This window comes from Mus musculus, chromosome 2 (assembly GCF_000001635.26).
Source record: "Mus musculus strain C57BL/6J chromosome 2, GRCm38.p6 C57BL/6J".
NCBI classification, from domain to species: domain Eukaryota; kingdom Metazoa; phylum Chordata; class Mammalia; order Rodentia; family Muridae; genus Mus; species Mus musculus.
In genome coordinates, this window is record NC_000068.7 from 101,634,365 (window position 1) to 101,657,732 (window position 23,368).

General features: G+C 42.5%; 1 protein-coding gene across 1 annotated transcript; it reads right to left on the bottom strand.

Annotated features, from left to right (window-relative positions):
* Positions 1 to 3,887: 3,887 nt before the first annotated feature.
* On the bottom strand, positions 3,888 to 15,168 carry Rag1 (recombination activating 1). The gene is made up of 2 exons (NM_009019.2): positions 15,058 to 15,168; positions 3,888 to 10,445 (listed from the first exon to the last, which is right to left on the bottom strand). Exon 2 carries the CDS (start codon positions 10,429 to 10,431, stop codon positions 7,309 to 7,311), a length of 3,123 nt encoding a protein of 1,040 aa, NP_033045.2. The 5' UTR covers positions 10,432 to 10,445; positions 15,058 to 15,168; the 3' UTR covers positions 3,888 to 7,308.
* Positions 15,169 to 23,368: the final 8,200 nt, after the last annotated feature.

A 23,368-nucleotide genomic window follows, 5' to 3' on the forward strand; every position in this document is an offset into this window, starting at 1 on the left:
TGTCACACTGTACTTTTTTATACTTATCTATTATAATTGCATCTAATGTTTTTTCTCCTCCACAGTAGAGCATGAGCCCTCATTAGTCTTACTGTTGATAACTTGATGCCTAGCTCCTTGTGAACCAAAACTATGCTACTTGCCACTGTATCTCAGTACCAAGTATACATCGCCTGCTTAGAAGAAGCAGCCCATAAACACTTACAATAGAGTCTGATGATCTGCCAAAGGAGAAATTTAGTCAACAGTCTTATATAGCTGTAAAGTTTCAGAACCACAAAAATGATGGCACTAGCAAGATATCCTAGCTGTGCAAGAATGAAACTCAGGGGAAACTAACAGTTGTCTAATTGGAACTAAAGCCCACTCAATTGATGGAAACTCATGCCTGATATTGTAAACCTGGCCAAAAGCCCATGTTTAGAGATGTCACTGAGCTTAGAGGAGGATTTATTATTGCCATATTACTGAAGTAATTTTCGATTGCCTTCTAAATGTCCGTCCTTCTACCCATAAATCAATGCAACTCTCACACCACATGAAAAAAGCTTCTTTTTGCAGCAGACAGAAACTATTGCTGATATCCTCAACTAGTCAAAATAAATGCAGAAAATTAGTAACCATGGTGCACCCAGCCTCTCAAATGGGGCATCTATAGCACAACCCTAAAAACTAAATCTCAGGGAAAATCTCTGGAAAAAAAGAGATGGAGAGATTATAAGAGCTTGTGGACCAGAACATCTGCTGCATGGTAGTTTCCTCTGGACAGGACAGGGATGTTGCTCCCATGAACTCTCAATAATATGGCTACCCAAAGAAGTCCTGCAAAGACCACATGAATGAACATACTAACATGGGTGGAAGAAAATTCCAAGGTCCCCATTTCCTCTGAGATACAGGCAGTCAATGGCTGCTGAGGAAAGGAGAACCACTTCTATGTGGTTTTGTATTAAGGTGTTGATGGTGGTGCTGGTGGTGGTGGTTGTGCTGCTGCTGCTGCCGCTGCCGGTGGTGGTGGTGGTGGTGGTGGTGGTGGTGGTGGTGGTGGTGGTGGTGGTATCTTCAGAGATGAGACACCAATCCTATAGAATCATCCCTAAACACATGCAAATAAGGGAAACACTAGCTTTACTTAGTAGTTTGTGTATAGGTATAGTGGTATATGTATGTGTGTGTGTGTGTGTGTGTGTGTGTGTGTGTTTGTGTAAAATAAAATACAGTCAAGAAGCAATGTATGAGAGAAGAATAAAGAAAAAAGATGGGTAAAGAAATCTGTTTCCTCTGGGTACTCATCTCTCACGTCAAGGCTGCATTTTGTGTTTTCTCTGTGCTCTCCTAACCATGTGAACTTTCTTCTAATGTTATTGCCCATGGTTTAACATCTATTAAGCCTACTCAAAGTAAACTGAATAAACTGGAAGACATCAAAAAACAAAAATAAATATACAAGAAATTATACATTTGAGAGGGGCAGTTGGAAGAAGATAAAGGAAAAGTTAAAGGAGAGAGTAGGGTTTAAAAGCCAACAAGTGCTTGCTGACAGGAGCCTGATATAGCCATCTCCTGAGAGGCTCTACCAGAGCCTGACAAATACCGAGGTGGATTCTTTCAGCCAACCATTGGACTGAGCACGAGGCCACCAATGGAGGAGCTAGAGAACTGACTGAAGAAGCTGAAGAGGTTTACAGCCCCACAGGAGGGACAACAATATGAACCAACCAATACCCCAGAGCTCCCAGTGACTAAACTACCAACCAAAGAGGGACACATGGCTCCAGCTGCATATGTAGCAGAGGATGGCCTGTTGGACATCAGTGGGAGGAGAAGCCCTTAACCTTGTGAAGGCTGGATGGCCCAGTGTAGGGGAATGCCAGGGTAGGGAAACAGGATGAGCAGGGGGAGGGGTGAGATAAGGGGTTTTCAGAGAATAAACCAGGAAAGGTGGTAACATTTGAAATGTAAATAAAGAAAATATCTAATAAAAAAACAAACAAAGCAAAACAAAAATTATGCAAATACAGTGTACTCATGTATGAATCTTCAAATAAAATAAAATAGAGGCTGGAGTAGTTAGAAATGATAGCATAAAGGAAAAACATTCCACTGGGCCTTACTTTTAAGTAAGGATATACTACATTTTCAAAAGCAGGATTAATATTCAAATACTCAAAAGGTCAGGTCCGGAAGTATCACTAGGGGTTAACTTGTTACTATGTTCTAAAATGATGCTGAAAGGAGATAATAAATTAATATAAGGGCAATTACAGCAAGATTTTGCTGACAGGACCCTGATATAGCTGTCTCTTGTGAGGCTATTCCAGTGCCTGGCAAATACAGAAGTGGGTGCTCACGGTCATGTATTGGACGGAGCACAGGGCCCCCAATGGAGGAGCCAGAGAAAGTACCCAAAGAGCTGAAGGGGTCTGCAATCGTATAGGAGGAACAACAATATGAACTAACCAGTACCCCCAGAGCTCATGTCTCTAGCTGCATATGTAGCAGAAGATGGCCTAATCGGCCATCATTGGGAGGAGAGACCCTTGGTCTTGAGTAGATTATATGCCCCAGTACAGGGGAATGCCAGGGCCATGAAGTGGGAGTGGGTGGGTTGGGGAGCAGGGCAGGGGGAGAGTGTAGGGGACTTTCAGGATAGCATTTGAATTTGAATAGTAAATGAAGAAAATAATGGGAAAAAATTAAAACAATACAGGCAATTAGGTCTTGGGGATAAGCTATTGGACTATAAGTACAGTATTTTAAGAACTGGTACAGCTATATATAGACAGAGACTAAATTTCAGTCCAAAGTGAAAGGGATCGTGAAGTGTGTCGAGTTAAGTAAAGGGAAGAGTCTCACAAAGATGAGCTAGACGGAGTAGATGGTAAAGATATGATTCTGGCTAAGATATACTTCCCTGACCACATGTGAAATGGAAATCACAGAAGCACCTAGTTCAAAAGGATAGGATGTGGCAACATATGTAAAGTTGTTTTACACCACTTTACTTGACACCACGGAAAAAAAGAAGCTTGGTAAATGATAACTATCTGGTTTGGATTTGGTTTTGTGTCTGTATCTATTTAGTTGGCTTGATTTTGTCTTTTGTGCCCAGTAAGTCAGCCTTGGATTCACAATTCTTCTGCATCAGCCTCCCTAAGAGTTGAGACTACAAGTGTTTTCCACCATGCCTGTTTCATTATTATTGCTAGCAGTGGGCAATGAGCCTGGGATCTGACTAGTTTTGCCAATAATGTAAGTGGCCAAGGGCAACTGAAAAAAAAAATCATAATTTTAATCACAGGTTTTGGGTTTATAAGAATCTCTAGAAGATTCTTAAAAGCATGTTTAAGGTTTTACTGTTTACATTATCTGGAACCAAAATCTTTCACCCTACATTATGATAAATTATATTCTTAACTAATCTAGTACCCTTGAAACAAAGGTGGTTCAAACTTTCCATAATGCTGTGATAAACTGTCCCCAGTGACTCAAGTGCAAACAGATTTATTTCACCTCACAATTCAAAAGCATCCATCACAGCAAGACAGGGGCCCATGAACTCGAAGTAACAGGTCAGAAAGCAGAGAGCCATGAATGCTTGGGTAGCTCACTTTCTCCCGGTTCACCCAGGCAAGGATCCCACACGAGGGAACAATGCCACTGACAGAGACCCATTGGTTAGCCCAATGAAAGGATGCTCCCACAGGCACGGCCAGAGGCCTGACTCTCGGATGATGCTATTTCTCCAGTTGACAACTGAGACTAAGTATCACAGTCACCAAGTTCATTTTTATGTCCTTCAAATAAGGGAGATAATGTTAAGTATGGGCAGTCAACATAATTGATATGAGATGATATAGCACCAATATAAATCACAACGCCTGTTATTTTCAGATCTTAAACTTTTATTCCAAATACTTAAACACAAAATTGTGAAATCAATCATAATGCTAAAAAGTAAAATATGAAAATAAGTATTTGAACTCATGTTCTTCCATTTGAAAACATTTAACATGGAAATATAGGTCCTCAAATCAAATAGTACATTGCATCCTGGTGTCTAAACCTCCCCTCAGAGAGGAAAAGTAGACTCGTGGAAGCCATTGAACAAAATGTATCATTCAATATATGTAAAATAATAACAATAATAACAATAATAATAAAGTAAAATACAACCCCACAAAATATCTCCCAAAACAAATTAATTCCGGGTTTTGCTTACATAGATACTTAAAGAAAGAAAAAAATTTTAAATGTCTACAAAGTATCAACTCTGATTTAAACTATCTTATAGGAAAACTAGAACAACTGCCATACAGTATCTAATGGCATACACATGTATCAAACAACTGCTTGCAAAACTAATCCCGTGGGTGGGCACACATATGTCATCCCAGTTACCCAAAGGCTGGCATTGGAGAGTCTCAAATTCAAGGTCAGCCTGTGAAAATAGTGAGACCTTAGCTCAAAAACTACTTAAAGGAAGCTTGGAATATTCCTCAGAGGTATACACTTGCCTAGCATGTGCAAGACCCTGGCTTAGTCCTCCAATCCTGCCTCCTAACTGTGTAGAATTTGAAATCTGTGTGAAATCATATGAAACCCATACTTTCAACCCCACTCCCCCCCCCAAAATCTTTATTTTCATGCATACTTTGTGAAAACAAATTGAGACAAAATTAAATTCCTGTCCACCTGAGAGAGAAAGACATCTTTCCCCACTGCTCTGGCATCTGTGTGCATGCTTTTAATCCCAAGACACTTCTTAACCTCTCACCCACCATTCATCAATTTTCATCAGCTACAGTCACTGGTCCCCACAGTGCGCGGCAGAAGGCTGGCACGTAGACCTGTAGAAACAGGCTTCCAGTTTCAGAGCAGAAAAAAATGCATTGTACTTCTCCAGCCCTGCTGGGGCAGGGGGTGGGGTGGGGGAGTGGGGGTGATAGAATCCTCCATTCCTTGTGGTGAATTTCCCCCAAAGTATGTGCCTGCATTTGCAATGGGGAGTCTTAAAAATAAAAGTAGAATATCCTAGACCAGGGTCAAGTGTGCAGTCTCCACACTGAGGGAAACAAATAGCCATAGGCGATAGTCTACATAATGAAATCCTGTGGCCAGGTGCTCCAGAGGTTTATCAGAATGTGATCTGATTAGGAGAGTCAGGGGAAGGATGTGCTATAAATCAAGCCCAGAGTCAAATGCTTCTGAGATTGTCCTACCATCCTAGCAAGGGGAATTTAATATCGGGCAGTATTTACAGTGCTGCCAACTGACTAACCGAGTGGATGGGAAGGCATCTACCAAAAGCGCCAGCATGCTCCAGGGAGTAGGAGGGTGGCAGGAACTTAGCTGTTTATTAGTGCACAGACATCTGTAAGGATTAAATGGGATGAAAGGACTGGTGGTTTAGAAGCCTATTAGTTTGCAAATGACAAAACAGAGAGGGTTTTTAGGATAATACTTAAGTGTGTGTATGTTTTTGACAACTAAATTACGAATGTCTTCGATGTGCTCCATGCAGAAAGCAAAGAAAATGGCTGCATCTTTCAATAGAAAGCACTAAATTCAATCCCTGCCTATGCACCAAACATGTGCCATTTAGGATAATGTCATTTTTGCACACTTGACAACTAAATTACAAAGCTCTTTGATATACTGTGTATGAAGACTGACAATTATGACCAATAAAATCAAAGGAAGAAAAAACTAATTAACACTAACATATCATTATGACTCACTAGCAAATAAAATCCCGTGGCTGCTCTTAAATTGCTGGTGCCTGGCAAAATACTGAATTCCTAAGGACATGAATAGTTTCCAAATAACTGCAGCCACTAGAGGGTTTATGGATTCCTTGGAGGTTTGACCCAATTTTATTCTATCCAAAGGCCCAAGACAAACAGATGACTTTCCATCCCCAAAGACATAGCTCTTGGGATTATAAACTGTAGTGTTTAGTGTAGATCCCAATTATGTTCTGCTGCTACTGTATAGACAACAGAAACACAGTATAAAGAACCCAGAATCAAGAAACTAAGGCTTGGGTTCAGATTCAAAAATCGGGTATTGATTATCCCTGTAACTTTGGGGATAATCCAAAAAAATCCAAAAATAATAAAATATAAATAAACAATGTACACATGTTCATTCCTCTACTCTGTTATGAGTAGACCCCATCTAAACTTAACAAATAGAAAAAGCACAGCACAGTCCTGCTACTAAAATCTGCACACACTGAAACTCAACTGATCATAATCAAAAGAATAACACATTGCCAAAAGAGGAAGACTTTAGAAAGCCTGGACTTATTCAAACCATGTTTCATATAGAGAAAATCTGACTGACGTTTTTAGCAAGGTATTAAATCTGCTTTTGGGCAGTAAGAAAATGTGGACTTTAAAAATCTGTAACCTTGAGATTACATAGAAAAGCACTAAGGCTATAAATGACTCTTAATTAAAAAGTAAAAATAAACAACCAGAGCTGGCTCTAGATAACTAAGCAAGCATGACTTTATTATACTTAATAGGTAGCTGTAGCTAACAGGTGCATTCTCTAACTTCATTATTGAAAAATTTATGACACCAGATGACCTCCTAGACACTGAAGGTGACAATACTGAGGCCATTTAAACCTGGAAAAGGATGATTTTCTGAAACCTCTCTTGGTTTAATTTATTTATGCATAAATGTAGCAACGAGAAAATGCACTGAGATCCCTTGGAAAGGCCACCACGTCCTACACATGTACAGGGTTGTTAGAGAAACCTCAAAGGCTCCTTTAAATCTTGTAGGATAAATCAACATATGTGAAATTTACAAAATAGTCCTATAAAATATGACCAAAAAATATGACATGGCAAAAAAACTGCATAGATCTCAGCACAAAATATAATAAATTGAAGTGGAAAAAAAAACCATGCCCAAGACAAATTTCTTTCCTAGCATGCTTGGCCGTCCTTTGACAGCCTTGGCTTCAATTTTCATGGCACACAGTGGCATGCACACACATATCTCTGTGCATCCCTGGTCCCCTGCAGCTACCGCTGCTCCAAGTTATTGAGCTTCCAAATAACTGATTTCTCCTGTTGCTCTTCTGGCCTCACTAAACGGCTCAGGCAATCTCATCTTGTCAACTATCGATCCCTGACCAGGTGACAGCACCTCTGGCCTCTCACTCCAACATGTCACCCCTTGGGTGATAAGACCCACCCACATGGCAATGTGCTAGGTGCTAGGAGAAGACCTCACTGCAACCCAAAGGAAAACACATTGGCAAATACCAACTTCTATGTGGAGATCCTATTTAAAACTCCATTGAATCTTGGCTTTCCAGAGAGTCCTCAATGCCCAAAGGGTCCCCTAAGGTCTCCTTTGAGTTCATGGTAAACCCAGAGCTTTTTAACGCGTTATGAGCATTCATAAACTTCTGGAGGTATTTTGAAGTATACAGCCAGTGATGTTTCAGGACATCTTCCATCTCATAGCACTTGGACTGCCTGGCATTCATTTTCCGAAACCGTCTAAACAGCTTGTTACCCGATTCATTTCCCTCACTTGCCCAGGCCCCGATAGAGCCATCCCTTTCAATAATTTCAGGGACATGTGCCAAGGTTTTGTGAAAGTAATTGGTGATTTTGCCCTCGTATCTATATTTGAACTTGGTGGAGAGGAGTTCCGCGAAACGCTGTGAGTTGAAACTGTACTGACAGAGGGACTCTGGACACTCTTTAGCGGGACATGAAGAGCGCCACACGGGTTTCATCTTCAGGTAAAGGTCCATGAGCTCCCTGAGAGCTTCATGCCTCTCCTCAGAAGGAATTAACTCACAAACTGCGTCTACAGTCTCTTGGGTCATAAGCTTCCGGGCAAAGTTGCCATTCATCCTCATGATTGGTTTTAAGTTCATCCTTTTCCGGAGATGTTTGTCCAGCGTGGCCTGCCATCTCTTCCTTTCCTCTTTAGAGGCATTGGGATGTTTATACACTTCCCCTATCTCCAGCTGGAAAATCTTATAGAATTCAGCTGCATTGCCAATGTCACAGTGAAGCGCATCTATGGAAGGGACTGTCTCGATGAAAGGTTTGGCAGAGACCCCTTTCACCCGGTCCCGGAGCTCTTCCACGGACTCATGATACGGATTGGACCGCCAGACCTCATAGCGCTGCAGGTTCTCGGCGTGGCTTCTGGTTATGGAGTGGAAGACAAGATTCTGAGAGGCTTCCAAACGGGTGGTGTCACAGAGTGTACAGATGTAGACTGAGCCAGAAGCTTCCAAGCCTTCTACTTCCCGGACAAGTTTTTCATCGTATCCAGTGCCCCTGAAGATGAATTTAAAAGTCCTGGGGATGCCTCCCATCTCCAGCGTTAATTCACTGCTCTTCATGGCCTCCCTCTCGGCAATGAGGGGGCTTAGAATAGCAGTAAGGGTCTCATGGTCAGACTCATCTGCCAGCATAAGACACAACGGCTTGCAACACAGTTCAGAATTGGGCTTGGGTTCCTCAAACACCTTCACGTTCTGTGAACCATGCTCTATCGTAATTCTCATGACTGTGAAAGAGAAACGAACGGCCTTTTCTGGAACTGCGGGCCCACTCCCGTGCTTCTCACTCACATCCCCCATTCCATCGCAAGACTCCTTTACCACCACTGTGAAGGGACCATTCAGGTAGTCATCAAGATCTTGGGATCTCATGCCTTCCAAGATGTCTTCTTCCATGTCCATCAAAGCAGACACCAAAGCAGAGTCGTAGCGGAACCTCTTCGCAATGGTATCTACTGGGTACTCATCCACAGAGGAGGCAAGTCCAGACAGCCCATCAATAATTCCAACATCAGTTCTGGAGGACACATTCTTCAGTGGGGGCTGCCACTCAAAGGGATGGTAGCCTGGCAGAAGGACTTTCTCGGCATTCCGAAGAGCATGCAAAGGTTGAAAAATCTGCCTCCCAGTGATAGCTTTCACAGTCCTGTACATCTTATGGTATTGGCTACAGCTGAGGAAGGTATTGACACGGATGGCCAAGCAAACAGCTGGTTGAAGCCCGGAGCCCCTGCCTTGCATGATGGCCTCTAATTCATCAGCTTGCCTGTGCTCATTCCTCGCCCTCAGTGCCAGGAGAAACAATGTCAAGCAGACAGCCTTCACATCTCCACCTTCTTCTTTGTCAGCAAATTCTTTGACTTGAATCTTGAGCTCCCTCAGCCGATGTTTCTGCGCCCTTCTCGTCAGTGACAGGAGATGCTGGCGAGGCCGTCCCCCTTTATTGATATGCACCAAAGTCTCTTTAGATTCTTTGTGGCTTGACACATGGTGGTTATATTTTTCCAGACTCACTTCCTCATTGCAATCTTGCGCGGGACACTTGACCATGAGAGAATTCAAGATGTTCAGAAAGGACTTCACTGGGCTCTCCAGGTCAGTAGGGAAGCACGGATATCGGCAAGAGGGACAATAGCTGCCCATGACTTTGAGACATCTGAGAATGCAGATCCTACAGAATAGATGCTTGCAGCTGGTCTCCACGGGATCAGCCAGAATGTGTTCGCATATCTGGCAGGAGATGGATTTCACAAAGTGTGCTGGGAAGTCCACGGCAAGAAGCTTGGTACTGAGATGAATCTTACTGCAGTTGGAGATCTTCTTCAGGACTTCCTTGCTGCTGACCCTAGCCTGAGTTCTCTTGCGACGGTCCCGTCTCGCGTGGTTGAGCACAGTTTTTAGTTTCTTGCTGAGCTGCACATTGGGCTGATGTCTCTTCCTCTTGAGTCCCCGATGGGCAGTAAAACAGATGTCACAGGACGGTGTGTGGGGGTGCCACTCCACGGTCACTTTCCTTGGGAAGTAGACCTGACTGTGGGAACTGCTGAACTTTCTGTGCATGATGCTCCAACAGTCATGGCAGAATTCCGTCGGGTGGATGGAGTCAACATCTGCCTTCACGTCGATCCGGAAAATCCTGGCAATGAGGTCTGGCCAGGAAGTGACTCTTTTTTCCTTCTTTCGGAAAAGACTTTGGGTTTTAGCGTCCACGGGCCCGTGGACTGGGTATCTCCGGCTGTGCCCGTCACTCTTGAAACGATTCCCACAGATGCGGCAGAAGTGTCTAAGCCTGGCTTGGTGAACTGCTTTGTCGCTTGACTTCCCATCAGCATGGAATTTCTTTGAAAATTTAGGATGGAGTTTCAGTGCTCGTTGAGTCAGAATTGAGTTCTGACCACCAGGCTTCTCTGGAACTACTGGAGACTGTTCTAGGTAAGGTTTCCCCTCTGAGGAATCCTTCTCCTTCTGTGCTTCTTCGGGTGCCTTTTCAAAGGATCTCACCCTAAACAGCTTAAATTTCCACTCGGAAAATTTGATTTGTGGGTGTTGAATTTCATCGGGTGCAGAACTGAAGCTCAGGGTAGACGGCAAGGAGGCAGCCATGTTGGCTAAGCTACCTGGGAACAATGGGGGGGGGGGGGGGAGTCAAGTTAAGAAAAGAATCAAACAAGCAAACAAAAACAAAAAAGAAAAGTATCAATAGCGTATCGCAATATTTTGGAAATAACTGATTGATGCCCTCAGTTTTTCATTCATTTAATTCTTTCCAACAATATTTATTAAATCTCCTATTTTAATATTCTCTGTTGGGTGCTGATCATACAGCCAAAATGGCCAATCCTTTCCTGACAATATTTGGGGACACTTATACTAAATATATGCATGATTTTAAATACATGTATATGTGAAATTTAATTCCCTTTCCACAAAAACCTTGACATCTTTGAACACAGAGCCTTTGACTAATTTCATCTCCCAACGTCCCTGGTACCTATTAGGTGCTCAATAATTGTTTGTGAATAAATGCAATGATAAACTGGATACTAAACCAGAGAAAAGTAATATTTCTCACATTGTATTAGCCTCATTACACTAACTGGACAATATATTTCTAGATTTTTAAAGCATTCTTCCGGGAGATTGGTTGTTTATTTCTTCTGAACGGGTCATAAAGAGATGATAAAGCTACAAACCCAAAGAAACTAATTACTCACTACTTGAAAGGATGAAGTGAATTTTGAGCTTTATGAATGTAAGCTAATAATAAGTATCATGGATAGTAATTATGCTTACAATTTTAATTAGCGAATGCTGCTGTAAATTAGAAGGCTGGGTCTACATTGGAAACAGAACCACAGAGCTCTTTAAACCTGCAACAAACCATAGCACGAGAATACTAAGAGGCTGACAGACTCCTAAGATGAAAACTTCAAGTAGTTTCAGACAAAACTCACACAGGTCATCCTGAAAGTCAGTGCAAACCAAAGGTCATTAGCACTCCAGTTAGTAATGATAAGAGATACGAGGAATAATTATCTTCTGGTTAAAAATATTACAGGTGAGGGAAGTGATATAGTTTCATTATAATGTCAAAAAGTAAAGATTTTTTTTTTAATCACAGAAGAAAATGATGGTGCTTGTCTGTGAATCCAGTACTAAAGAAGAGGAGCAGAAGAAGCAAGACAAGTCTGAGACCAGCCTGGCTGACTCTAGAGAGTTCTAGGCCACCCTGGACTAAATAATGAAACCCTGCCTCAAGAGTGAAAACAGGGGACTGGAGAGATGGCTCCATGGTAAGAGCACTGACTGCTCTTCCAGAGGTCCTGAGTTCAGTTCCCAGCAACCACATGGTGGCTTATGACCATCCGTAAGGGGATCTGCTGCCCTCTTCTGGTGTGTCTGAAGATAGCTACAGTGTACTCATCTACAGAAAATAAATAAATCTAAAACAACAACAAAAAATAGTAGTAGTAAAAAACACTAAATAAAATATGCCAATTACAATATAAATATCAAACACTGTGTAGAGGAGAGTAAGCAGTGTCCTCTGAGTCCTCTGGAATTAGATCACATGTCCTACAGTTCTCTAGCTCACCCATGCTTCCCAGCTGTGATTACGTTAACTCTTTTGACCTACAACTTATGTCTAGAAGCTCATTTTCCCCTCAACAGATTAACCAACTCAATGAGCTTTCTAGCCATGTAGTCAGGAACACGATGCCCCAGATGAACACATTTTGACCAGGAGTGGGACTTTGGGCATCAGGGAAATCGTGAAGGAGCTAAAGAATAGTCCTGGATTCTGCTAGCAACATTTCTTTTGAATTCTTCCCTTTAAACTAACATACTTTATTCCAGGTATATCTGTATTACACATCAGAGATATTTTTTATTAAAATTAGGGGCAAATTTCTAAGACTTGATTGAGAGGGAAACACAGTTTGGCTGTTCCTCATGCAGGACTATGGGAGTAAACAATCCTAGAAACATTTCAAAGGTCTCTAGAACCCCAAAGGTATTTCAAGTGCAACCAAACAAAGGCCTCAAAGTCGTTTCTTGATCAGTTGTTTCTTCATTCTGCCTTGTAACAAATGCAAAGCCAATCTCTGTGTTTCTTGCCTTTGGCTTGAACCAAATGCCACTCTCACCACATTAAATATCGACCATTCACAGTCAGCAAGTCAACTTCCCCTGACTGCCTCAAGCCTGAAACATCATAACCAAACCCACCAATCACATCTGTTGAAATGTCCCCATGGAAAACTGTAGTTACTAGCTAAGGCCAGGCAAACCAACCATATTTATTAGGTTGTTTCACAACTCAAATTATAAAAATGTATCCAAACTTTTGAAACAGAATGGAGGTGGGAAGCATGTGATATGTTTCAAGGGACTGTGCACAAGGGTGTTCATGGGGACTTTCTGTGGAAGCTACATACTTTATGAGTTTGGGAAAAGGTAGAACTTTTTAAAATCTGATTTAGTGAGTCCTTGTAATCGCTCCAATTATCAAAGACTAAAAACTATTGCTGTCACTTAGTTTTAATGAAGACACGAAGAAATTAAGATACCTTCCTACACCCTTGAGAGGAGCATAAATGTAAATGAGCACAGTGACACTTTAATAAAGTCTTTTAAATGCTAAGATGTGTTGCCTTTGGTTCAATAAATTTCCTTTGGGGAAGATATTCTATAGCTATTCTATAGAAATGCCTCCACAAGTATATGTTAATATTTATATAATGCCCGGGGATATTTATTTGAAAGGTTGTTAGCTACTTTGAAAGGCAGAATAGAATACAGATTATCGCCAAAGGGGCATTATTAAATAAATTATGATCCAGAAAGAGAATAGAAACTACATTATGTATATATTACACATATGTGTTATTTCTATAGACATAAGTAAACAAAAGAAGTTCATGTGCAGAAATGACAATAGCAAGTGCAATAGGATCCTACTTATCCATACATATTTATACTTTATACACACAGAAATACAGGAATTCTAGAAATCTGTGCACTAAAATTCTAATAGTGCTTAATCTAGAAAGTAGAAATATAACTAAGAAAAATATCTGTTAATTTAATTATTTTTTTCATTTGAAGTTTCCACTCAACACATGTAATTTTTTGTTAGTTTTATGTTCAATTCAGCTCAAATAAAACTTTTTAAAGACCAGATACGTAAGTATTCATGATCTTTTTTTTAACATTCTTTCTTTTTCATTGTTCTACAGAAAAGGTTTGAGACCTGCCTAAGTCTTAAAGCTGACCAGCATCTTTACTCTTGTTTGTTTGTTTGTTTTCTGTTAAATATGTCTCAGGGGGACTAAAATCCAACCTGTAGACAACATGAAGCTAGGACCATGGAAGGGTGATTTGAAATCCTTCAAATGCTCTTGTCTTCTCTTGTAGCAAAAGGTGTGAGAGTAGACACCTCAGAGTCTAAAGGCTGAGGGTCTGATGCTGGCTCAGATCTATCCCAGTCAGCAGCATCACCTTGGAATTGTTAGCATCTACCACCGTGTCTGTAATGTCGTCCCTCCATAGGCCATGGACTCTGTGGGAAACCAGCCTGGGGTGATATGGACAAGCGAGACAAGACTGTGGCTTAGAGTGAGATACCATCAGTAACCTTGGGTGTCTAGAAAGCACAGCAGCAGCTCATTTCTTGTCAGCTCTAACTGTAACCCATGCACTCCCCTGATTGACTCACCCTCTCCTGCTAACAGTGATATCATCACTGACTGTCCAGTAAGCCCCAAAGACCTCTTTCTCCCTGGTGCTGAGATTACAAGAATGGGATATCACACCCAGCTGGTTTACAAAGGTTTGGGGAATCCCACTTGGATCTTCATGCTGTGAGCACTCTGTTGACTAAGATCTCTCCCCATCCCAATCACACTTCTGTGCACCCAAGTGTGACCCCTCTTTGACACATCTGACCTACCCCTTTGTTCTCTCCCTGGGTACCACTCCTGATTATCTGCCCCACAACATGCACGAAAACATTTCTAGCATCTACAAAATAACCAGAAAATTCTTTCCCTTCTTCCGGGGGACCCATTACTGAACCACTTTAGAAAGAAACGCACAGTTGCAACCCCTTGTTACACATCCCAAGAACATAACCTCCGGGTAGGCTCTCCTCCATGGCAATTCTCAGAATTAATATGAATCAGAATCACTACAGAGATTGTTTTCCAAAACATGCAGATCATTAGCTCCCAGAGAATCTGCCTATTTGCTTAGGATGGAGTCCAGAAATTGCATTTTTAAATATTGCTGTGGTCCTGATGAAGTGGTGTACAGGTCATGTTTTCTGAAACACCGGACTTCTCAGCTCAGCAAATGTCAAAACCTGGAAAACTGTTCCTTTCCTCCCAGCCTGGAATTCTTTGTTCCTGACTATCTTCTCTTGCCTGAGCTAACCGTGTGCTCCTCTGTCTCCCCTTCTGCAGCTCTTCCCAAACCCTCCTCTGCCAATAGCATTCATTTATATCCACCCCGGTGTGTTCCATCTGTTCTAGATGCCTGCCACGTCTCTGAACTTGGCCTTCTATTCCTTTCCTAGTTTTCCTCCATTCCAAACAAAAGCTAAATCAGTTCCAGCTTTTCTCACCCCTCCTTCGGTGCCTGTAAGGAAACCATCTCTCTTAGTTCTGATTAGAAACACAAAAACATAATGAATGTTTTGGCTCAAGGCACGAAAAGCACAAGAGTTACCTTGCTCCACAGGCCTCCCGGCCAGAGTGCTAGAATGTCTGCAGCTTGGTTGTTAACACTCGATGCCACAGAGATAGCAACATATGCTGTCTACTCTCTCCTTGCTCTCTTGTCCCATAGTGCACAATGCTGCATTATGTATCAGCTCTCACTGCCCTTCCCACTCTCCCACACCACAGACGGCTAACCACAGATGATGATAGCCAATCACAGACCAGCAGACCCCCCAGCTCCAGCTGGCACCTGGCTCTTCAGGAAGTTTAGCTGGGGGACCTGAGTGCAGAAACATTCAGGGTGTTTATTCTGAAAAGCTAGCTGTCATTTCATCTCCTGAGAATGCCTACGGTGGAAATGATATCGTCACTCTAATCTCTGGTTTCTCCCTGGACTCTGAGGCTCCGTGCCTCAGTTTCTGCATGAAAGAGCTAGCAATAGGAGCCAGCAATGGGAGCCAACAATGGAAACCAGCAATGGATGCTAACAGCGAGAATGCTTAGAGAAAAAAATTTTGGAATGGTACCTGTTCTTAGTAAATTTTCTTTTAAATATTAATAAAAGCATACATCTTTATTTATTGTATATTATAAACACCCCCAGAACTCCTCCACCTGATCAGATCTCTGTCAGGTGATACATTTTTTAGAAGAAAATCTTTGATACATCTAGAAAGAGAACTAAGTTTAAACATGATTGTATTTCTTAAAATCAAGAGACCTGGATATAAATGACTTAGGTTTTAGATACTTAAACACTGTCAGTTTAAGTCTGATCACCTACAACTTAGTATTGGCCTTATTACAGCAATGGTCTTGTTCTTTGGCTGCTTTCTACATACTTAATTCTTATAAAACTCATATGCAATCGATAGTATTATCTCTAGAGAAAGTTTTCAAGTTATAGAAAAATTAGCCCATGGTTACCTAGCTGATAGATGTTGAAGATCGGTTGGAATTATGAAGTCTTCTCTATGTGTCTCTGTATGTATCTCTCTGACTCTACCTGTCTCTGTCTGTCTGTCTGTCTGTCTGTCTGTCTTTCTGTGTGTCTGTCTGTCTCTTTGTTTCTGTATCTCTGTCTCTCTACTTGTCTGTCTCTTTCTCCCTTTCTCTGTGTGTCTCTGTCTTTCTGTTTCTGTCTGTCTCTCTGTGTCTCTTTCTCTCTGTCTCTGTGTGTGTGTGTGTGTGTGTGTGTGTGTGAGAGAGAGAGAGAGAGAGAGAGAGAGAGAGAGATGTTTGTTTGTGACCACACTTGCAGGTGCAGGTGCATCTGTATGCAGTGTACATATAAAGGCCAGATGTGAAATCACCCATTGGCTGTCTTGCTCCATTGCTCACTGCCCTTTTTTTTTTTGAAACATGGTTTTTTGTTGACCACGAGGCTCAACAATTCCAATAGATGAGCTGTTCAGCAAATCCCAGGGATCCTCCTGTCTCCACCTCCCTAGTATTTGGACTGTTGACATTGCACCGCTGTACCTAACTTTTATACCTGAATTCTGGGATTTGAACTCAGGTCTTCAATTCATGCACTGGGAACAAGGCAGAAGAGCCATGGAGTGACTTCCATGAAAGCAGGAACCCTCCCTACTCATCCCATGAGATCACAGAAAGAAAAAGAGGAAGTCAGTTGTTCATGCTTCATCTTGAAGGAAAGAGAAAAATACATATTATCTCAGATTGCTGGAGCAAAGCAGCAGCAAGCCTGGATATCCCAAAACCTGGCCTCAGTTCTCTACACACATTAGAAACCAAATGATAGCAAGGTGACCGAGCCACTGTCGCTTGCCCTGGGTTCCCCTGGGCTTTGTATCCTAAGTACAAGGCAAGTAAACTTGATGAGTTATCATTTGGCTTCAAACCAGAGTTCGAATATTTTTCTCGACTCAAATATTCATAAGTACAATACTTTTCATATTTTCTTGGAAAACGTAGACTCAACAAGAGTATATGTATCAAACAGTTTAGGATAAGAATATAAGGGAGAGACCCAATAATTAACAGTGTTCTCTCTGTCTCTCTCTGTTTCTCCCCCCTCCCCCCACCCGTCTTTCTCTCATACATTTCTGTGTTGCTTACTTTTATCGACCCTATATCACTCTTATATTTTTGGTTGTGAGCCTAGCCTTTAATGGCTGAGCCATCTCTCCAGCCTCCTATAACACTCTTATAAACAAGCAAATTCAGAAGTATTACAAGTTGATACTAATGAATTATTGAAAGTATTGGGTGCATACAAAAACAGGCTTAAAATTGTTTAGTCCCAAAAACTTCAGATGTGTTTATACCAATTATTCTAAGTCAACAGCACTAGTATTTTAATATTCTCCCCAATTTTTCCATCAATCTCTTCTTTGATACCCACATGGCATTCATTTTGCTGTTATTTGTCTCCTACTGTGAGCTGAGACCACAAGTGTGTCCCTGGTCCTTTCACCTAGGGACAAAACTTCTATTCATGATCCTTTCAAATATTTTCAATGAAATCAGCCCCACCTGAAGCAATCCCTGACTTTCATCATAAAATTGCAAGGTCAGAGCTGCCTAAGATTCTGTGTTGTTCCAAGCAAATGAAAAATGGAACATGCTGACAGGTGTTGGCCAACTTTTTCAGGAGGCAAAAAAATGAAAAGGGCCAGGTAGAGTCTGGACCACGTAATGCCAGGTTCCAGCCTGCATCATAGCCGTTTGGCTGAGTGATTAACTATGGAGAGGCTGAAATGCTCCCAGGTCCTTTGCTCTCTGGGCTTCCCCAAGCATGCCTTCCTGCTGTTCTTCCTCCCTACCTGTCCATCCAAGTCCCAAAACCTCCTTAGCAACTGCCCGCCTGCGCTTATTTCCTGTGACTTCCCAAAGGCCCTTTTAAAAGACCTTTTCAAATTCAATTTCTTCCCAGACAGCAGTGAGCTCTAGTTGCAGATACCAATCAGAATCTCCTCCTGCAGCCAGGGTCTGAGTAGGTAAATGCCACATTTTCCACTCTTATCATAACCCAGCAGATGCTGTTTGCTGGGCATTGTGATTACATACGTAAGCATGTATCTATACATCTCCAACTCAAGAAAGCCTTGTCTTCTAACATCATCAAATGCCAAAACGAAAGGGGGACTTAGAGGTTATCAGGTCCTGAGGGTGCATGTTGAAGGTACGAAACAGTTCCTGAAGGACAAAGTGCCTCCGTGCAATGTCACAGGAGAGAGAGAGAGAGAGAGAGAGAGAGAGAGAGAGAGAGAGAAAACCCAGGACAAGATTCTTTCCGCAACAGTGAGCAGCAGTCCCTACCCCCTCCCACCCCTACACCATCTTGACTAGCTTGGGCCAAGAGTTGCGTTGCTGATGGGTCGGAACCTAAACAGGTCGTTGCTAGATTAATGCCTTGGGTGATTGTGCTAATTTGCACGCTGCGCGAACCCTGGAGAGGCAGTGTCTCCACTCATTCATTTCTCTCCCCCCACCCCCACTTCCCCGGCCTTAAAATTGCTTTCTAATTAACTCAGTGTGGATTATCCCTGTTAGTAAATTTCCTAATGCGTTATTAATTACTCTAAACGTCAACTACAGCTCATTTTCGGTACATTCAGGAGTGCTACAGCTGGTTTCCTGACAGCGTCCAGCTTGTTTTCTAAACAACTAGCGCCACCATGTGGCCAAAAGGACCGATCCTTGAGGAGTCAGAACCAGCCCTCAGGAAAAAACAAAAACAAAAACAAAAACAAAAACAAAACAAATTACTGAACTGATTATGAAGAAATTGTGTGTTCTATTCTCGTCCCTCCCTTCGTTTCCACCTCTAAACCTCTACCTACCCCTTCCACCATGGCTTGCCACTCCAGGGATCCTCCCGCTCATCCCCATAGGAAATAGCAGTAAAATCTTACAAGGTCAAAGTTATCTGCCCAAAAGTTCACACCCTAGTTAAAGTCAGTGTTCCACCGACGTCAAGGGTTCAACATGGAAATCTAGCATCGTACTAGCGACTGCCCTCCACCCTTCCACCCACCTACCCCACTACCACCCACCTTGTGGATGCCTCCTGCTAATTCCCCAAACAAGTAAAGATGTAACAACTCTATCTTCCTTCGTTGAAGATGCTGGACCCTGAAAAGTGATGGGCAGGGCACAAGTCTCTTCTAGACAACTTTTTAAATCTGGTGACAAGCATTCCTGTCCAAACCCAACAACAGAAGGGTATCTCTTTGCCACCATTCCATTTAGCTGCTGGGCATTGGACAGTGAGTTCAACGGTCACTGTAGGATTGAATTGCTCTAAAGTTCTCAGAGCCGTTGATGCTCTGAGATTGAAGAGCAATTGAATGAGATGCTCTTCATGTTTGAGGAGCAGCCTTCGCTTAAAAATCAGAAAGCGCAAATGTGCAAACATTTGAATGATGACAAGACACAAGTGGAAAGCCCTTTGTTCCATGCACAGAGTTGTAGGTCGTACTCAAAGCCATCCTCAGGAATGAGGTAAGAATAAAATGGCTCCCAAGGCATTTCATGAGGCATATAGTGATAGTTCCAAAATATGGAGATATTCCAAATGAGGACACATGCAGACTTAATATTTTATTTCATTATAACAGATGGTTTAGACCGTCTGAATTCTACTGATTTTTACTTATGTCAATTCACAGCTCTTTATCTGCAGCCACTCGGTGACCATGGATTTCTTCAGGCTTCTCTGAGTCTCTCCCCTCCTCACCCCCACCCCCACCCCCAGCACTCTCCTCACTCCAAAGTCAGTCACCAATGGGGACAAACAATGATGTCATTAACACATGCAGATGTGTGTTACTTGAATGGCCCCTAAGGTTTCCTATCTAAATCAACTCCTCCTTGTGGGACTGTAAGAGGACATCTGGAGATGAGGACTTGGGGAATGATTGGGATAAGCTACAGTCATTAGAGCAGAGGTCATGACAGAATCCTTGAGGAAGAGAGACCTGATAGAGAAACACGTTGACCCACATGTTCTCTCCCATGCTCTGCACCACTTCAGAACTCTTTTAGCAAGACCTCCTGTGCCTCTAGAACTGTGAGAGGAAATGAACTTCTTTCCATTATGGAAAGCCTGCCTCAGAGATTCTGCTACAGCAACCAAACACTGAGGAACACAGAAGTGTTACATGTATCATATGCAAAGACATATTCACAACAGTGTGACAATGTGAGTAGCTTCCCGGTCTCCTAAACGTCTCCATGGCCTCATAGTTATTCACCAGCCATCTTTATTACATAGAGACTGCATGTAAGATACAGGGCGGGGGCTCACGATTAGGTGGTTTCTCATCACAAGGATTTATAATCTCCTCTCTCAATTAAAGATGTTTCGTGAGCTGATGGAATTAAATGGCCCAGTACTGGTAAAGGCTTCCGCTGCCAAGCCTGACTACCTGAGTTCAATCCCCGAGACCTGCTTGGTAAAAGAAGGCACAGAGTCCCTCAAGTTGTAGCTATCATGTGACCTCCGCACGACTAAAATGGCACATGCATGTGAGTACACACACACACACACGGGGGGGGGGGGAGAATAAAAAATAAATAAATAAAATGTAATGAAAATTATTGTAAGCACGGTAGTGGGCTCTGGAGAGTTGGTTTCATATTTAAGAGCACTTGCAGTTCTTCACAGGACGGGAGGACTGGAGTTCAGTCCCCGAATCCATGTCAGATGCTTCATAATAACCAATCCCTCCAGCTACAGGAGATCTGATGCCCTCTTCTGGCTTCCATGGGTGCCCACACATACACACTACATAACACAGAAATGCACACAAACACATAAATAAAATATGGCTATGCTTGTTGATCTTATAAGGGTCTGTGTGCTGGTGCCTTGGTGCCCAGTACCTTAGACTGTGATGATCTGAAATCAGGTACTTGCATGAGTCAGTGCTCCCCAGAAAGAGGACAGTGGGGCAAGAGACCCACCGAAGGATATGAAGTGAAGGATGGGAGTTTGGCTCCGTGATTATGAAGGCTGGGAAAGAAGTGCCACAATCTAACAAACATGAACTACAAATCCCAGGGGTGTGAATCAGCCTGAGCCTGAAGGGGCGAGAACCAGGAGCACAGGTGTTCAAGATCAGGACATGGAAGGCAGAGCTGGAAGAAAGCAAGTGGTCTCTTCCTGTGCCTTTGTCTTCAACTGTGAACCTCAACAAATCAGGGATGCTCACTGTCACTGATGAGGGCGTCTTCTTTGTTCCATTCATGCAAACACTAAATTCTCACAGATAAGCCCACGCTTACCAGCTACCTGGGCATTCCTTAGTCCAGCTACAACACACAAAAGCACCTATCACACTCCCTACAGGGGTGATTAAGCTAAAATGAAGCCATTAGATTGGGCCCTCATATACCAGTCTAAAAAGGCAGAGACACTGGTCAACAGGTAAGAGCACATGCTGTTCTTTCAGAGAACTAGAGTTCAATTCCCAGACTTACACAGAGTAGTTCACAACTGTCTGTAACTCCAGCCGTATGGAATTTCATACTCTCCTCTTGCCTCCCTGGGTACCTGTACACACATGATATACATACATGCACATAAAGAAAAATAAATGTTTGGGGGAGAACAAAGGAAGAGGAACATCATGAAAAATGGGGCAGAAAAATCGTAAAAGCCAAGGGATCAGAGAGCTTGCTGTGAGATTGTGTCCCTTAGTAATGTCAGAAGCTACACCCATAAAGTGCCCCCAGCATGACAGCCTAAACAGGAGCTGAGCAAGAATAGCAATAGGCATGCTAGAATGGACAGGGGAAGCCAATGAAGCCCAAGCCTGCACAGAGAACTACAGTAACAAGGAGAGCTGCGAGCAGGGGAAATAGCCTTTCCCCAGGTAGAGCACACCAATTGGTTATCCAATACCCAATGGTCAGCCCTGAAAACACACATACAAGTACCATACAGACCGGACAGGTTGTGTTTATGTATCTAGAAAGAATATATGTATATACATATATGCATGTAATATATACTTAATGAAAATTAGAGGTCACAAATTTGAAAGAAAGAAGGAAGTGTGGGAAGATTTGAGAGGAGGAAAGGGAAGGAGAAACTGATGTAACTGCATTATAATCTCAGAAAACAGAAGAATTTTTAAAACAATTTAAAAATTGTGAGAAGATGGTTCAATAGTTAAAAGCACTGGCTGCTCTTCCAGAGGACCCACGTTCAATTCCCAGCACCCACAGGGCAGCTCACAGCTGTCTGTAACTCCAGTTCCAGGGCTTCTGATATACATACAGGTAAAGCGCCAATGAACACAGATGAAAATGAACTATACCTTCAAAAAAGTTAAAGTTTCCCCTTCCGCTTTTTTAATCTGTATGATTTAGCCTTATCTCTTTTAATCTGTGTGAATTTGGGAACATTTTATTAGTCTCCCTGATACCACCTTTTTTATTTAAAAATTGGAATAACAGGGATGGAGAAATGGCTCAGCAGTTAAAAGCACCTACTGTTCTTGCAGAAGACCTGAGTTCAGTTCTCAACACACACATAATGGCTCACAGTCACCTGGAACTCCAGTTCCAGGAGATCCGGACTCTTCCTCCATCTTCTGTGGGCACCTGCATGTGTGTGACATCCATGCACACACAAATAATAGAACAAAATCTTTTTCAAAAAACAAGTATAAAATTGGAATAACAATGTGTGCCTGGTAAAGCCCTTCGAAAGACTTGAGCAAGTTAATAGAGGTGAGGTGTTCAGCACACCGTTCGTTGTCCTCGATACACTGTCCTTTCGAAGTGTCCTTCAGTTTTCTTAGTGGCAACTCCACACTTCTTGGTCAAGACCAGATTGTATTCACTGTTCTTCTCTGAAGACTCATATCCAATCAGTCAGCAATTTTGTTTGTTTGTTTGTTTGTTTGTTTTTTGTTTTTTCGAGACAGGATTTCCCCGTGTAGCCCTGGCTGTCCTGAAACTCTGTAGACCAGGTTGGCCTCAAATTCAGAGATCTGCCTGCAGCTGCCTCCCGAGTGCTGAGATTAAATGCACACATCAGCAAATTTTACTCTTCTCAAATATCTTGTGGAATATTTCAATTCTCTGATCTAAAATCCCCTGTGTGTCTTCTCCATCTTGGTTAAATCTAAGGACAAAAGCCTCACAAGAAGAAAGAGCAGAAGATCAACTCCACCCTCTTTCTGCTCCTGCTGCACTGCACCCCCTCCAGCCTTCCTACAGGGCTTCTCAGAAGCCAGGTGTGCTGCTGCTGCTGCTGCTGATGATGATGATGATGATGATGATGATGCTGATGCTGCTGCTGCTGCTGCTGCTGATGCTGCTGCTGATGCTGCTGCTGC

Bases quoted from the DNA above. Each gene is read 5' to 3' on its own strand.
- Rag1 (NM_009019.2), bottom strand. From the start codon at position 10,431: ATGGCTGCCTCCTTGCCGTCTACCCTGAGCTTCAGTTCTGCACCCGAT.